General features: G+C 44.0%; 1 protein-coding gene across 1 annotated transcript in view; it reads left to right on the top strand.

Annotated features, from left to right (window-relative positions):
• LOC139381571 (pro-neuregulin-3, membrane-bound isoform-like) overlaps positions 1-16,886 on the top strand; it is a 513,481-nt gene extending 496,595 nt beyond the window's left edge. The window contains exons 8-9 of the mRNA XM_071125214.1: positions 457-642; positions 16,256-16,886. Of these exons, the coding sequence (XP_070981315.1) occupies positions 457-642; positions 16,256-16,886 (817 nt within the window). The remainder of the gene's footprint in view (positions 1-456; positions 643-16,255) is intronic.
• Positions 16,887-17,736: the final 850 nt, after the last annotated feature.

Genomic DNA, 17,736 nt, shown 5'->3' with positions numbered 1-17,736 from the left:
CAAACCTCAATCATGTCAAAACACAGCAGAATTCCAAAAACCCACACTGCAGCAGGAAACAGGAAATATTAGCAGAGGGACACAAACGTTGTGTGACAAGGGAAACTCTAGTTTAATTGACTGGAGAAATGGCATGATTCCTTTTATCCCTGATGGATTGACAATCAGCCACACTTGTCCAATAATCTGTCTTTAATAGTTTATGTTGTTCCTCTGAATATCATGGGCATTCTAGCTGTGTGTTGCCTTGTGGCAGTTTTGATGTGAATTTTCAGTTGTTCATTTTCTGGACGAGGGAACTCCTGGTGTTAAATCTTCTCATCCACAGCCATGTGATGGCTCACAATAGAGATAGTAACATAACCATGGTAGGCTACAGTTAATGTGATGTATCATACAGAATACCTTTAAGTGACAAAAATCACTTTTGATCCCTGTCCCTGTGTTTGATTTTAGAAGCAGCTCCCTGTCTCATAGTCCAGACCAGATAAGTAAAGCCACCCATTGGTCAGTACCTCGTAAAACTCCGCCCATACCCAGAGGAAGACGAAATCCAGTTGGAGGATCCAAACATTCTGGCCCCGCCTACCAACACCTCCAGGAATTGGAGTCATCTGAGAGGGAGGTTGAATTGTTGAAAGGGTAAGTTAAACTGTTGGTTTATCAGATACATTTAGTAATGACTACATGTCAATTGTCATTCAATTTAGCAGTAATAGTGGAAATGTGTACATCATGTCCTTCACCTTGAATACTACTTCTGCAACCATGACTTAACTCAGAATTCATTTGTTTGTAAATTTTGCCTACCAACCAGTGTGCCAAGCAAAACATATAAAACAATGTTTTTTTTGACAGAGCAACATATCACAGCAAAATGGATTACACACCTAGCCACAGACTCCAAGAGTTTAGGTACATTCAGATTGTTTCCGTTCGCTGCAGTGGTGTCGGAGTCATTATTTTGTAGCATAGAGAAAGCACTGCTGTGGCTGTTTTGGAGAGGAGGAATGGTGCATAATGAGCCCAGCCTATACCAGGCACTTATCCCTGGCTGTGCGGCCCTTATGTTTGCCTCCGTCATCACACCTCCGACAGCTTTCATCTCTGATTTATGGATCCACCTGTACTCTTTAAACAAGAGTCCCTTTCTCCAAATCCCACAGGGCGACGGCTGCTTTCTCTCCTTCACTTGCTCTAGCTCTCTCTCGCTCTATCTTTCTCTCTCTCTGTCTGCCTATCTCTCTCGAGCTCCCTCTCTCCTTCCTGTTTCCTTTCTCGCTCTCCTCCTCAAGTCCCTTCCCTCTCCATTTAATTCTCTCCTTTTCAAGTCACCCTCTCTCTCTCTCTTCCTCCCATATTATCTCTCACTCTCTCTCTCTGTCTCTCTCTCCATTTCTCTTTCTCTCCTCGCCGAGTCATTCTAAAAAAAGCCACAGAATGTGGAACGCTGTTGCCTCGGCGCCGACAAAGCTTTAGATTTCATTTCAAGGGGAGAAATTTCAGAGGCAGCTTGTTTTAAGAACTGAATAAAGGAGGGGACCCTCTGCACACAAGTTTTTTGCTCCTTCTCTTTGTTTTTCAATGTGCTGAGCAACGATAGAAATAAGGTTATGTTATGATCTGCAGTAAAATGTTATTAGCTCAAAAGGAGTGTTTGGCCTGTCAGCTGTGGATTGTCTTTTCAATGACAGTCATGCGCTGCCATTCTTCTCTCTTAGTTTGTCAGTGCCTTACAGAGGGGAGGGATTCAGTGGGCAGCTGAACAGCGAGACCTTGACACCAGGCATGACTCACTAAAACAGACAGGCTCTGGGGGTGTTCCATCTGAGCAGGAACTTCTAAATAGAGGGCAATGCTTTAGAAATGTGGTTAAGGTTGGTCACGTGTTACAGGGACTGTTCCAGTCAACTAATTGGTTGATATTGTAAGTATGTCTTGTGCTCTACAACTTGGTGACCAGACCACTGTCAAGTGCTTGTAGAATAAGCAATTACAGGGGAACTGCCTGACTCTGTTGACATACCAGGTGCTAGACATGGGCTCCAGCTGACCCGAAGGCAGAAGCACATGATTAGGTGGAAAGACTGACCTATTTCCAGATTACAGACAACTAGCGCAGAGAGATAGAGATTCCCCATTCAAGTGCAAGCTTGAGTTGCCATGGAGACTCTGCAGTAAAGGGAGACAGGTGAGAGCACAATGAGAGAGAGAGAGAGAGAGAGAGAGGAGGAATGTATAAACTACATGTTTTGCATACAATAGTCAAACAAACCAGTAAGACGTGCTATCCCTCTTCTTCCATGCCTGTCAGAAAACCTGCCGTTATCTCTCCAAAATGACTTACATGGACACAGAACTCCACTTGTGTTCTATTGTTACTAGTATTTTTAGATAAACCTGTCAGGTTTCTCAGGGCTTTCTCTGAATCACCCAGGTGAAGAATTCAGAGGCAAAGTTGAAATATGCAAATACCTGTCTGTCATTGCAGTGAAAGTGTTGCAGACAGAGTGTAGAGATACTTCAGCATAAATCAGATATCAAAGTGCCTGCCTTAGCTGTAACTTGGCTTCTTTCTACAAGGTCATTATCACTGTAATTGATTCCTCTGACAAGGTCACTTATACAATATAAGGGAGCGTTGATGATCGACCTTGGCTGTTCCGCCCCCGTCAGACTGGGTCGTAAGTCCCTCACCCTCCACGGGCCTACACATCACTGGTCAATATCATTTTAATACACTATTCTGTCTATCTTTAATGGTCTTCTAATTATTTAGGGAATTTTAATTTACTCAGGATATTACTCCTGAATGAACCGGCCAATAGTCTGTCCCAGAATTTTCTGGAACGCTCCTGTCTGACAGCTGCAATAGCTTGTTCATTCATCAGTTCAATTTGGAAAATCATCACTACTATCCCAGGCTCTACTATCCCAAGCTCTTTGTCATTTGCATTCATAAACCATAATTAAACACTACAGTATTATCTAAATAGCCATAAAACCCATATAGATATCTCTGTAAATCCATATAGATCATAATACAAATGTCACGTTCTGACCTTAGTTCTTTTATTATGTCTTTGTTTCAGTATGGTCAGGGTGTGAGTTGGGTGGGTTGTCTATGTTCGTTTTTCTATAATTTGGGATTTCTGTGTTCGGCTTAGTATGGTTCTCAATCAGAGGCAGCTGTCAATCGTTGTCCCTGATTGAGAATCATACTTAGGTAGCCTGGTTTCACTTTTGAGTTGTGGGTGTTTATTTTCCGTGTTAGTGTCTGTGCCACACGGGACTGTTTCGGTTTGATTTACTTCACGTTTATTGTTTTGTTCAGTGTTCGTTAATCATTAAAAAACATGAACACTTACCACGCTGCGTTTTGGTCCTCCGATCCTTCATACTACTCCTCTTCATCAGAAGAAAACCCTTACACCAGGGCGCTCTTGAAAAATAGATTTTAATCTCAATGAGCCCTTCCTGGTTAAATAAAGGTAAAAAAATAAATAACCATCAAAAAAAATCTTATGTGCCTTAAACCATACTGTACTGTATATCTGACCCAGGAAGCTAGGGTAGAAATGTATAGAAACATATTCTATTCTTATTTACAAAAAAAATGGAAACATCCTAAACAAACAGTAAAGGTATCCAACAAGCTTGATGTAATCATTGCGTGCTAGGGATATGGGACCAAACACTAAACATTTGACTACTTTAATACACATATACACTATTTGTCCCAATAGTTTTGGTCCCCTAAAATGGGGGGACTATGTACAAAAAGTGCTATAGTTTCTAAACAGTTCACCCGATATGGATGAGAATACCCTCAAATTAAAGCTGACAGTCTGCACTTTAACCTCTTTGTCATTATCATTTCAAATCCAAAGTATAGGAGTACAGAGCCAAAACAACAAACATGTGTCACTGTTCAAATACTTTTGGAACTCACTGCATATTCACATTCTGTTGGGTCCATGGATGTTTTCAGGCTGATTGCATTTTCCACATCCCTGTTATCAGAGGTCATTGCCCAATATGGCTGTCGAAATATGGCTTGTTCAGGGCTTACTCTAAAACCTCAGTAAAAAAGAGAATCATCAGCTTTGAGGGCTCTTAAATCTCTGAAGGCTATTACCGGAGAGTGACTCAAAGTTACATATTGATGCGACAAAAGCAGCTAACCTTTGTCAGGGATTATGAATTATTACACTCTTAGAAAAAAGGGTTATTTGGGATTGTATATATAACCTTTAGGTTATTTAGACCCTTTACTTTATTTTAGCCACCAACAGCTAACAGTCACGTCCAGAGTCGCCGGAAAACAATGTGGTGCGGCAACATTTGCCTCAGTACTTTTCCACACCACTTTCAACGGAGAAGCACTGAACGCGTTCACCAGACAAATTCCTTATTTCACATCATAGAAAAACGTTTTTCAATGGAAAATAAAGCAGGCGTTTCTTATTGGACAAGTTAACATAGTACCTATCCCAATTCTAGCCCATTTGCCTCTGTTTTGTCAGGTGAAAACAACCCTGTGCCTCGGATTTCATGCAGTAACCCTCACGCTCTCTGCGACAGGTGGATTCACTTGTCAGTCACAGTGGTATCCTAGCTACAGCTTACTCATCAACCACGACTCTCAACAACTATGTTTGGTTGCCCCAGCACCTTGTTGGTTGTTTGACTCTGCACTCTGCACTTGGTTTCTTTCTTTGCTCACCCTCCTCTCCAGTCTGTGGAATCTGACTTTACAGCTGTGTTATCTAATGGGAACCTTCCTCTCCTGACTGCCTGGTTTGCCTGCCTCATGAGAAAGCAAACACACATTAATAGGAAGCAAGGTATGTGTTAGTAAAAACAGTTTAGTCGTCCTCTAAAACTATATAAAAACATCCATTCTATAGCTAGTAAGACCAAACTACTAGTGTTAGCTTTAGCTTGGCCTTGCTAGGTCAGATATACAGTAATTTGAGGAGATGGGAAATAAAATTCTAATCTTATTAACGCCCATTGTGTACATTGCCCATGTGTCGTCAATGGGCCACGTGGTACATTCTGGGTGATTCTGTGACAAGGAGTGAATGGGAGTCAAGTGGGCGCTAGCTCAAAAACCCAACATGAGCATTTTAATTTGTTATGGATCCCCATTAGCCAAGGCAGCAGCTACTCTTCTTGGGCTCCAGCAAAATTAAGGTAGTTTTACAATTTTAAAAACATTACAATACATTCACAACAGATTTCATAACTCCTTAAGTGTGTGCCCTCAGGCCCCTACTCTACTACCACATTTCGACAACACAAAATCCATAGCTGTGTTCGAATACTCATAATAACCACACTAACCATACTATTTGTGACGTGATTTGTGTATATAGTATGCTTATTGGTCATAGTATAGATATGCCAAAAGTTCCCGGATGTCGTACTAAATTGGCCAAAACACGTAGTATACAAGCAGTGTACACTATTTCCGTGCTTTTAGGGGCCATAATGCAATTCTTCAGAAAATGGGGGTGGCTTCACAACGTTTTCAGATTTGAAGAAAATGGAGGAAAATATGCAGCCGAAGTCTGACGAGAGCTGACACAAATTCATTGCTTTAACTAATTATGAAAAATGTTTAAAAAATGCTGAGCTATTTAATAAAGTCATGACTTTTCAAATAAGTTACGTTACGTTGGCTGTAAATTTGTTAGCTACGCTATCCTTACGAACCAAATAGCATTACATCAGTATGTACCGGTATGTTAGCTAGTTACCTAATGTTAGTTGGATACTAATACATCAAACTTGCCAGGCAGATATTACCTATCTGCTATCTAACTACCTACCCAACGTTTATTGACTTGATTATTCACATAATTCTTAGAAAAGTGGTAAAGTCGTATGTTTCAATGGACATAGTTAATTCTGACTATCTACTCTGATTTCAGAGCACTCTCGTCTGAGTGTGCCAGAGCGCAGAATAATTGAGGAATTTACTAACGCTCAACACCCGTTGAATGTGGCCGGTGGCCGGTGTCAGTAAACGTTGGCCAAAAAAAACGTAAATACATTTTTGCCAGCAGCACAGTTACAGTCACCAACACTCTGGATAACATAAAAACAGCCTAACCAGCTCTGCAAGGGCGAGAAAAATGGTCAGAGTGGTGTGTTCTGTCATTTGTGTCTGGATGTTGCTCGCCAACATTAGCCAGTTAGCTTGGATGCTTGACTGCCATTGAACGATCGGATCAACCCTAGTCCTCGACCAGAGCATCTAGTGAGCACTCTGAATGCTCAGAGAGCGGATTTATTAACACCCAGAGCGCGCTTTGGCACTCCAGATTGAATTTACAAACACACCTGAAATCATAAAATGTCTAACCAGTAATTTGTTATGCTAACAAGCTAGCAAGAGGTTGCATAGCATCAGCATCAACTTCCGGTAGACAGGCGAAGCGCTAGTATGCTCAACTGAAACGATAACGTTAGTTTACAGTATACTGAAATGACATAATACTATATAGTATGTAGTATATACTCATTAAGTATGTAGTATACAGTATATTAGTATGGGTATTTGTACTCACATGTATACGTGTGTATATAGTGCGTATGCTGTCACGTGTTTGTGACACGTGTTTGTAAGCATGTGTCTGTGTCTGTTTGTGTTGCTTCCCAGTCCCCTCTGTTCCATAAGGTGTATTTCAATCTGTTTTGTAAATCTAATTTTACTGCTAGCATTAGTTACTTGATGTGGAATAGAGTTCCATGTAGTCATGGCTCTATGTAGTACTGTGCGCCTCCCATAGTCTGTTCTGGATTTGAGGACTGTGAAGAGACCTCTGGTGGCATGTCTTGTGGGGTATGCATGGGTGTCTGAGCTGTGTGCCAGTACTGTAGTTCAAACAGACAGCTCAGTGAATTCAACATGTCAATACTTCTCACAAATACAAGTAGTGATGAAGTCAATCTCTCCTCCATTTTTGGCCAGGAGAGATTTACATGCATATTATGAATGTTAGCTCTCTGTGTACATCTAAGGGCTAGCGGTGCTGCGCTGTTCTGAGAATATTGCAATTTTCCTAAGTTCCTCTTTGTGGCAACTGACCACACAACTGAAAAGTTGTCCAGGTGTGACAAAACTAGGGCCTGTAGGACCTGTCTTGTTGATAGTGTTGTTAAGAAGGAAGAGTAGCGCTTTATTATGGAAAGACTTCTCCCCATCTTAGATAGTGTTGTATCAATATGTTTTGACCATCAATATGTTTTGACCATGACAGTTTTTCAATCCAGGGTTACTCCAATCAGTTTAGTCTCCTCAACTTGCTCAATTTCCACATTATTCCTTACAGTATTTAGTTGAGATGTAAGGTTTAGTGAATGATTTGTCCCAAATACAATGCCTTTAGTTTTTGAAAAATGTATGACTAACTAAATCCTTGCCATCCCTTCTGAAATAAACTGCAGCTCTTTGTTAACCTTTTCACATGTGAGTTCCAAATAAACTCAGCAAAAAAGGAAATGTCCTCTCACTGTCAACTGCGTTTATTTTCAGCAAACTTAACGTGTAAATATGTAACAAGATTCAACAACTGAGACCTAAACTGAACAAGTTCCACAGACATGTGACTAACAGAAATGGAATAATGTGTCCCTGAACAAAGTGGGACGGGGGGGTCAAAATCAAAAGTAACAGTCAGTATCTGATGTGGCCACCAGCTGCATTCAGTACTGTAGTGCATCTCCTTCTCTTTGACTGCACCAGATTTGCCAGTTCTTGCTGTGAGATGTTACCCCTCTCTTCCACCAAGGCACCTGCAAGTTCCCAGACATTTCTGGGGAGAATGGGGAATGTCTTCCCTGTAACGCACAGCATTGAGATTGCCTGCAATGACAACAGTCTCAGTCCAATGTGGCTGTTTTTTCAGAGTCAGTAGAAAGGCCTCTTTAGTGTCCTAAGTTTTTTTTAACTGTGACCTTAATTGCCTACTGTCTGTAAGCTGTTAGTGTCTTAACGACCGTTCCATAGGTGCATGTTCATTAATTGTTTATGGTTCATTGAACATGGGAAGCATGGGAAACTTTCACGGAAGCATGGGCAACAGTGTTCAAACAACAATGCAGATTTAAGAAAAATAAGTGTTAAGTAAAAGATAAGTAAAAAACAATTAAAGAGCAGCAGTTAAATAACAACAACGAGGCTATATACAGAGGGTACTGGTACAGAGTCATTGTGTGGCGGAACCGATTAGTCGAGGTAATTGAGGTAATATGTACATGTAGGGACTATGCATAGATATAAACAGAGAGTAGTAGCAGCAGTGTAAAAGGGGAGCGATGTAAATACTCTCTGTAGCCATTTGATTAGGTTTTCAGGAGTCTTATGGCTTGGGGGTAGAAGCTGTTAAGAAGTCGTTTGGACCTAGACTTAGTGCTCTGGTACCGCTTGCCGTGCAGAGAGAACAGTCTATGACTAGGGTGGCTGGAGTCTTTGACTATGTTTAGGGCCTTTGACACCGCCTGGTATAGAGGTCCTGGATGGCAGGAAGCTTGGCCCCAGTGATGTACTGGGCTGTACGCACTACCCTCTGTAGTGCCTTGCGGTCGGATGCCGAGCAGTTGCAAAACCAGGCAGTAATGTGACCACTCATGATGCTCTCGATGGTGCAGCTCTATAACTTTTTGAGGATCTGAGGACCCATGCCAAATCTTTTCAGTCTCCTGTTGGGGAATAGGCTTTGTAGTGCCCTCTTCATGGCTGTCTTGGTGTGTTTGGAACATGATAGTTTGTTGGTGATGTTGGCACCAAGGAACGTGAAGCTTTCAACCTGCTCCACTATAGCCAAATTGTTGAGAATGAGGGCATGCTCTGTCCTCCTTTTCCTGTAGTCCACAATCATCTCCATTGTCTTGATCACGTTGAGGGACAGGTTGAGGGAGATGTTATGATTAACAAGAACAACTTACAAGCAGTTGTCAGAGATCCCCAGTTGGGTTAATGCCAAACTGAGCTAAATATAGATAGTTTTAAAAGTAACGTAATGAATAAATTGGCTATTGAATCACCAATACTTATTACAAATAATGTGTTATAAATCATTTTGATAGCTACATACTGTTTCAGTCAGCCCACTTAACATCACGTGCATTCCACAGAGGTCAGCAACAAAAGTATTCTAATTGCTTCATGAAACATAGTCCCCTCATCTGACTCAATGAAATACAGAAATAAAGTGACAATTAGATAATTTTGTCAGGCTGTAGTCTATAGCTTTATTTGCCATATTCAATCAGAAAAATGCACATTTATTTGTAAGCGTTAGCTACCTAGAAAGCTAGCTTGTAAAGTGGTTAATTAAAGTAGCCTAACCTTTTTCCTGTCTAACGTTAGTTTATTCTGTAACAAACATATCTAGCCTACACTTGCAGGAAAAAATGGTTCCAAAAGGGTTCTTTGGCTGTCCCCATAGGATAACCCTTTTTGGTTCCAGGTATAACTCTTTTGGGTTCCATGTAGAACCCTCTGTGTAAAAGGTTCTACATGGAAGCAAAAGGGTTTTTACCTGGAACCAAAAAGGGTTCTTCAAAGGGTTCCCCTATGTTGACAGGCGAATACCCCTTTTTCGGTACTAGATAGCACCTTTTTTTCCCCATCGTGTGATTATGGCTTAATATGTTTGAATTAAATAATCAATTTTGCTTACCTTAATAAATTGAAAAATAACAATCTTATTGGTACGATATTTGCAAGCACAGTCCTCTTGCGTCTTCATGCCGGAACGGCAATTGATGCCTGGTGGATCAATAGAATTTAACATTTTAATTGACCAAAAAGGTTCTATGTAGAACTCCTTTTTTTTATCTAACAGTGTATGCTTTTATTGAACTCATTATTTCCTTGTTCTTCTAGCTAGCATTTAGTTCACAACAGCAGAGGTTTGTATGAACCCTATTGTTTGCCATTCCGACCCCTGCAACAGTGTTGCTAAATACGAATTTGATCTCACCCTACTGGTGTCAGACGAAACAGCTAGCCATTTTTCTGACCAAACAAAATCATGCAGCACCATGATTAATATGGATATAAATGTCAATGCAAAAAAAGCTAAAACAAATAAAAAGGTTCAAAAGGGGTGTGGCAAAATTTGTACATATACTGTTTAGGGCCTGGAGTTTTTCCGGATCTAATGACCTGGTCAGGTAAAACTCTGGGTCCTATTTGTAGGCAATGGTCAAATATGATTATTATAGATAACTTCCCTTTTCATTCAACCCTGTTATTATTCATTCTGAATCTGATATCAAAAGAGCCAGAGACAACACCTTCAATGGACAACATACTCTGTAGTTTAGTGAACTACTATAGCAGGGTTGAGAGTTATGCAAAGAACGGTGACAATGTCTTTAAATATTAATTTCACTCCATACACACACACAGACAACGTTAAGCAGTGGACCTTGAAAAATAAAAAAGACAGGTTTCAATGTAGAAAAGTATTTTCATTTTATCTCATAAAATCTATTATTTGTTCCTCTAATTACAGTGCTCTTTTGCAATTATTCATTCTGTAAGATGTATTTAAGGCAGGGATGCATTCATCACTATACAAGAGCTATAGGAGGACAGGCTCATTGTAATGTCAAGAATGGAATAAATGGAACAGTATAAAACACATCAAACATATGGAAACCACATGTTTGCCGCTGTTCCAATTATCCCATTCCAGCCATTACAATGAGCCCATCCTCCTATGATGCTCCCCCCCCCCTCCTGGTCTCCATCTGGCCCACCAGATGTTGGTTCCCTGGCACTGAACTGTAGGAACGGATTTCCTGTCAAATTGAAATATTGAATGATTACATCAACTACTTTGAAAAAGTGAATTGAAATGAATATCCCCTTTCCATGAAGTAGAATTCATTTAATGTCACTCATTCTATTGCACTGTATTCCAACTAAGCCTGAATTACCAGTTCATAACTGTAGGTTTCACTATGCACTAGCTAGTTGAAAAAGACAGACACAGTGATTGCTGCTTGTCTCTGTATTTGTGAAAGTTATGATGGTGCTAGAATCCATCAATTCTCTCTTTATGCATTGGCCATCCATATGTTATGGTTGGAGAAATGTGTTCATATTTTCAGTGTAGACAGCTCTGTAGCAGAATTTGTAGTTTTTTTTTTTTTTTTTACTTTTAAGACAGTGAAATGTGCACCCCAAACATTTGTGAATAATCACCAGCAGTGGAAATAAAATAATATGCCAACGAACATTATTGGACTAACCTTTTCAGAAACGTCAGTGCCCCTTGGCCATGGGTAGCAGCAGCAGATCGTTTTAACCTTTTTTATTTTTACCAAATACATTTATTCAGAGTCTAAATTATTAATGTTAGCATGATTACATCAACCAAACTAGTTATTGTTAGCTAGCTTGCTACAGTATCTAGCCAGAGATACTTGGAAAGGATGAGATAGGAATCCCAGTGGCAAATACATGGAGAAAAGTATAACACTCCACCTAGTTCAATGTCGACCAATTGCATTCACATTGTCATGCTGCATCACACGGTTGCTAAGCTAATCATCACGCAATCCTTTCAAAAGTCAGGATATGAGTCGAAAAACCTGCCTATTTTCCTCAACATTACAAAATATCATGATTCAAAGCTATATTACAGAAAACAAATGAATCATCTCACATCTCGGGAAAAAACTTGTAATGTTGTACTTGTTCACATAATTCGAATCCCTTTCTAGTGAACGCGTGAGATCCAATACCAGTAAGCATTAATGATTAGAAACATTGTTGAAAAATGGAAACCAAGCTATCTCTAGCCAGCTAGTTAGTTGCAATGGAGCCCGCTATGCTTGGAATAGCTAACGGACATTTCCAGCGCAGTAGAAGCTGTGTGTATTTCTTTGGTGTGGTTCCCAATCAGAGGCAGCTGTCTATCGTTGTCTCTGATTGGGAATCATACTTAGGTAGCCTGTTTCCCCACCTATGTTGTGGGATCTTGTTTTTTGTTAGCTCTGTGAAGCCGGCAGAACGTGACGTTCGTTATTCCTTTTGGTGTTCTGAGTATTAAAGATCATGAACACTTACCACGCTGCACCTTGGTCTACTTCTTCAGACGATCGTCACATAGGTAGGGGAATGACTTTTGCTTCCCTCCAGGCATGAGGGGACAAACTTTCTTAAGGGCTTGTAAGTGAGCATTTCACTGTATTCGGCGCATGTGAAAAATAAAATCTTTTTTATAATAATTATGTCTGCATAGCATTTTTGTCTTTATTTTGGCAGATTTTGGCAGATTTCACTCATGTTTTTGCTCCTTTTTTGTTCTTCTCAGGAACCAGCCAGGCAACAACACATAGGTTCCATAAAGTTCCAGCATTCAAACAAAGATTCCTCCCTGGCCACCAGTGCATATTTCCTAACTATGTTTGCATATAATGACAATACAATCTAAAAACTATGCTGGCATTATTTTGTCCATTATTTAATAGTTTAATATATTATATTCATAGAAATATTTATATTTATCAATTGCACCACACAGGCTTCTATATTGAACCATTTTACATTCAGTGAAGAAGCAGCCCTAGGGTTCTGACCAAAGAACCCCATAAAATAGTTATATATAGAACTTAAGGTTTTCAGATGTGAAGCAAGTGATAGAAAAAAAAGGTTCCATATAGAACCAAAAAGATTCTAAGAGTGTATACAAAGATAATGAGCTGGGAGCCATAGACTGTTCCTCGATTTAGACTGATATTTCAGAGAGGATGTGTTGCTCTATTGTGAGGTAGCTTATGCCACATCACAAAGAGAAAAAGAAGAGAGAGCAAAACAAATCTATATTTGTAACGACGTTCGTCTGTACGAGAGGCGGACCAAAGCGCAGCGTGGTTGTTTTGATTCATGTTTTAATAAATAACTTCACATGAACAAACTAACAAAAACAAGAAATGTGAAAACGCAAAACAGTCCTATCCTGTGACAACAAACACAGTGACAGGAACAATCACCCACAAACACACAGTGAAACCCAGGCTACCTAAGTATGATTCTCAATCAGAGACAACTAATGACACCTGCCTCTGATTGAGAACCATACTAGGCCGAAAACATAGAAATGCCCCAAAACATAGAAAAACAAACAGACTGCCCACCCAACTCACGCCCTGACCATACTAAATAAATACAAAACAACGGAAATAGAGGTCAGAACGTGACAGTACCCCCCCCCAAAGGTGCGGACTCCGGCCGCAAAACCTTGACCTATAGGGGAGGGTCTGGGTGGGCGTCTGTCCGCGGTGGCGGCTCTGGCGCGGGACGCGGACCCCACTTCACCATTGTCTTAGTCCGCCTTATTGTCCGCCTCCGTGGCTTACTCACCATGGCCACCCCTCTCAATGACCCCACTGGACAGAGGGACTGCTTGGGACAGAGGGGCAGCTCGGGACAGAGGTGAAGCAGCTGCTCGGGACAGAGGGACAACTGCTCGGGACAGAGGGGCAGCTGCTCGGGACAGAGGGGCGGTCGCAGCTCGGGACAGAGGGGCGGCACCTGCTCGGGACAGAGGGGCGGCACCTGCTCGGGACAGAGGGGCGGCAGCTGCTCGGGACAGAGGGGCGGCAGCTGCTCGGGACAGAGGGGCGGCAGCAGCTTGGGACAGAGGGGCGACAGCTGCTCTGGACAGAGGGGCAGCTGCTCGGGCGGCCCCTGGCTGACTGACGGCACTGGCGGCCCCTGGCTTACTGGCGGCCCCTGGCTGACTGGCGGCACTGGCGGCCCCTGGCTTACTGGCGGCCCCTGGCTGACTGGCGGCACTGGCGGCCCCTGGCTGACTGGCGGCACTGGCGGCCCCTGGCTGACTGGCGGCACTGGCGGCCCCTGGCTGACTGGCGGCACTGGCGGCCCCTGGCTGACTGGCGGCACTGGCGGCCCCTGGCTGACTGGCGGCACTGGCGGCCCCTGGCTGACTGGCGGCACTGGCGGCCCCTGGCTGACTGGCGGCACTGGCGGCCCCTGGCTGACTGGCGGCACTGGCGGCCCCTGGCTGACTGGCGGCACTGGCGGCCCCTGGCAGACGGGCGGCACTGGCGGCTCCTGGCAGACGGGCGGCACTGGCGGCTCCTGGCAGACGGGCGGCACTGGCGGCTCCTGGCAGACGGGCGGCACTGGCGGCGCTGGGCAGACGGGCGGCACTGGCGGCGCTGGGCAGACGGGCGGCACTGGCGGCGCTGGGCAGACGGACGGCACTGGCGGCGCTGGGCAGACGGGAGGCTCAGATGGCGCTGGGCAGACGGGAAGCTCAGATGGCGCTGGACAGACGGGAAGCTCCGGCAACGCTGGACTGAGTAGCTCTCGTAGCGCCGAACAGGCGGGAGACTCCGGCAGCGCTGCCGGACAGGCGGGAGGCTCCGGCAGAGGCGCCGGACAGGCGGGAGGCTCCGGCAGCGGCGCCGGACAGGCGGGAGGCTCCGGCAGCGCTGGAGAGGAGGAAGCCCCTGTAAGGATGGGCCGGAGAGACAGCCTGGTACGGGGGGCTGCCACCGGAGGGCTGGTGCGTGGAGGTGGTGACGGATAGACCGGGCCGTGCAGGCGCACTGGAGCTCTTGAGCACCGAGCCTGCCCAACCTTACCCGGTTGAATGGTCCCGGTCGCCCTGCCAGTGCGGCGAGGTGGAATAGCCCGCACTGGGCTATGCAGGCGAACCGGGGACACCGTGCGCAAGGCTGGTGCCATGTAAGCCGGCCCAAGGAGACGCACTGGAGACCAGATGCGTAGAGCCGGCTTCATGGCACTTGGCTCGATGCCCACTCTAGCCCGGCCGATACGCGGAGCTGGAATGTACCGCACCGGGCTGTGCACCCGCACTGGGGACACCGTGCGCTCCACCGCATAACACGGTGCCTGCCCGGTCTCTCTAGCCCCCCGGTAACCACAGGAAGTTGGCTCAGGTCTCCTACCTGTCGTAGCCATACTCCCTGTTAGCCCCCCCCCAAGAAATTTTTGGGGCTGACTCCCGGGCTTCCTTGCCAACCGTGTTCCCTCATATCGCCGGCTCCTCTCTCCGGCTGCCTCTGCTCTCCTCGCTGCCTCCACTTGTTCCCATGGAAGGCGATCCTTTCCCGCCAGGATCTCCTCCCATGTGTAGCAACCCTTGCCGTCCAACACATCGTCCCAAGTCCATTCCTCCTTGTGCCGCTGTTGCTGTTGCTCCTGCTGCACCTGTCGCTTCTCCTGCTTCTGCTGTTGCTGTTGCCCGTTACCACGCCGCTTGGTCCTGTTGTGGTGGGTGATTCTGTAACGACGTTCGTCTGTACGAGAGGCGGACCAAAGCGCAGCGTGGTTGTTTTGATTCATGTTTTAATAAATAACTTCACATGAACAAACTAACAAAAACAAGAAATGTGAAAACGCAAAACAGTCCTATCCTGTGACAACAAACACAGTGACAGGAACAATCACCCACAAACACACAGTGAAACCCAGGCTACCTAAGTATGATTCTCAATCAGAGACAACTAATGACACCTGCCTCTGATTGAGAACCATACTAGGCCGAAAACATAGAAATGCCCCAAAACATAGAAAAACAAACATAGACTGCCCACCCAACTCACGCCCTGACCATACTAAATAAATACAAAACAACGGAAATAGAGGTCAGAACGTGACAATATTAGATATCCACAACACAATCACTTTGAAAGTGTTTTGTGAAGTCATGAACAAATGTCGATATTAATGGGATATTATTGATCGTTGATTACTTAATGAATTATCCTAGATACTCAGATGTGTCAAACACATTCTTGCTGAATTAAATATTCATGGTTGTTCCATTTATTAAAGTATCCCCATTTCATGTGTCAAGTGAATAATGTAGTGTCTGAACTCCCTCTTACCTCTCCCAACTAATAATCCAGTTCATACTTTGTGAGAGTTTGGCTAGATAAAGACATGAAAGAGAAATGTCAAGCTCATCTTTTTCTTTGTGTGCTCTTCATGCCTCTGAGATGGCAAGGTGAATTTTGTCTCCCTGAGTATCCTTGTTTTGTTTGGGCAGTTGCTTTAAAGGCTTGAGTTAAAATGAAACTCAAAGCAATGACCTTTTCTTGAAGTGAAATGAGTACACATGTGGGAATTGACAGCAATTGTAATTTCCTTCTCTCTCTCTGTCTGTCTGTCTGTCTGTCTGTCTGTCTGTCTGTCTGTCTGTCTGTCTATTGCCTCTCTTCCCTCCTTCAGGTACCAGATTGTGAGGGCTGGGAGCGACCCGCGACAGGATGCCTTTCTAAATATGCAACCCCCCATGTTGATTGAGCGGTCATGGGAGAGCAGGGTGGAGGTGCGCTGCAGTCTTCTGGACCAGGGCCAGGACCATGATATCTCCACTTCGACCAGGAACCTCAGGTGCCCTAAACATCCCAGCCTCTCATCACCTCCTCCATTTCAGACCTGCTCCATCCCCATCATCCCTTCGGTCCAGGGCAACCAGGATGAGGTCTCCTGTTTGCAAACGGCCACCACAGGCTCAGCCCCCTGCAGCGCCACGCCCAGTATGGAAGTAGGAGGAGGATGCTCCCTCATCACGCTGCACCACACCTCCACCTCCTGCTCCTCCTCTACGGGGGGCCAGCAGCAGAATGAGATGGCCCTTATCCTGGAGGAGGCCGAGGGGAATCTCAGGGCTCTGACTCTGGCCAACAGGAAGCAGGAAGAAAGCGGCAGCTTTTCCCCTTCACCGCCCAGAGAGACTGTGTGCTTCCTGACACTCAATGGTGGAGGAGTGAGGGGTGTGAGCCCTAATGGACCTATTGAGACCCAGTTACTGAGCCCTAGAGAACCCCACACAGACTCAACTCAGCCCTGCCAATGAGACTGTCTAAGCCCTAACGTCCTGTCTGGATCTACAGTAAAATCACCCTGGTGTCTTGAAATCCAGACTGCAGAGACTTCTTCATCAGAGGGATGAGATGAAACTCAATAGTGAAAAAATATAATAAAAAAAAAACAATGTGCATACTGTATGGAAGAATGAACAGAGGGATGGTCTATGAAGTTATGAAGAGAGCAATTATGTATATGCATTTATTTAATGCTTCTTCTTAGACAAAATAAACCAAATAGTCTGTCATCTCCATGGTGTTTTTAATTGTAAAAAAATATATACAGTTGAAGTCAGAAGTTTACATACACCTTAGCCAAATACATTTAAACTCAGTTTTTCACAATTCTGACATTTAATCCTAGTAAAAATTCCCGGTCTTAGGTCAGTTAGGATCACCACTTTATTTTAAGAATGTGAAATGTCAGAATAATAGTGGAGAGAATGATTTATTTAAGCTTTTATTTTTTCATCATATTCCCAGTGGGTCAGAAGTTTACATACACTCAGTTAGTATTTGGTAACATTGCCTTTAAATGGTTTAACTTGGGTAAAACGTTTAGGGTAGCCTTCCACAAGCTTCCCAAAATAAGCTGGGTGAATTTTGGCCCATTCCTCCTGATAGAGCTGGTGTAACTAAGACAGGTTTGTAGGCCTCCTTGCTCACACACGCATGTTCAGTTCTGCCCACAAATTTTCTAGAGGATTGGGGTCAGGGCTTTGTGATGGCCACTCCAATACCTTGACTTCTATGTCCTTAAGCCAGTTTGCCACAACTTTGTAAGTATGGTTGGGATCATTGTCCATTTGGAAGACCCATTTGCGACCAAGCTTTAACTTC

Source organism: Oncorhynchus clarkii, chromosome 23 (assembly GCF_045791955.1).
Source record: "Oncorhynchus clarkii lewisi isolate Uvic-CL-2024 chromosome 23, UVic_Ocla_1.0, whole genome shotgun sequence".
In the NCBI taxonomy this organism is placed as follows: domain Eukaryota; kingdom Metazoa; phylum Chordata; class Actinopteri; order Salmoniformes; family Salmonidae; genus Oncorhynchus; species Oncorhynchus clarkii.
Note: the sequence above shows the minus strand (reverse complement) of the source record. Positions and strands in the feature narration are given on the sequence as shown.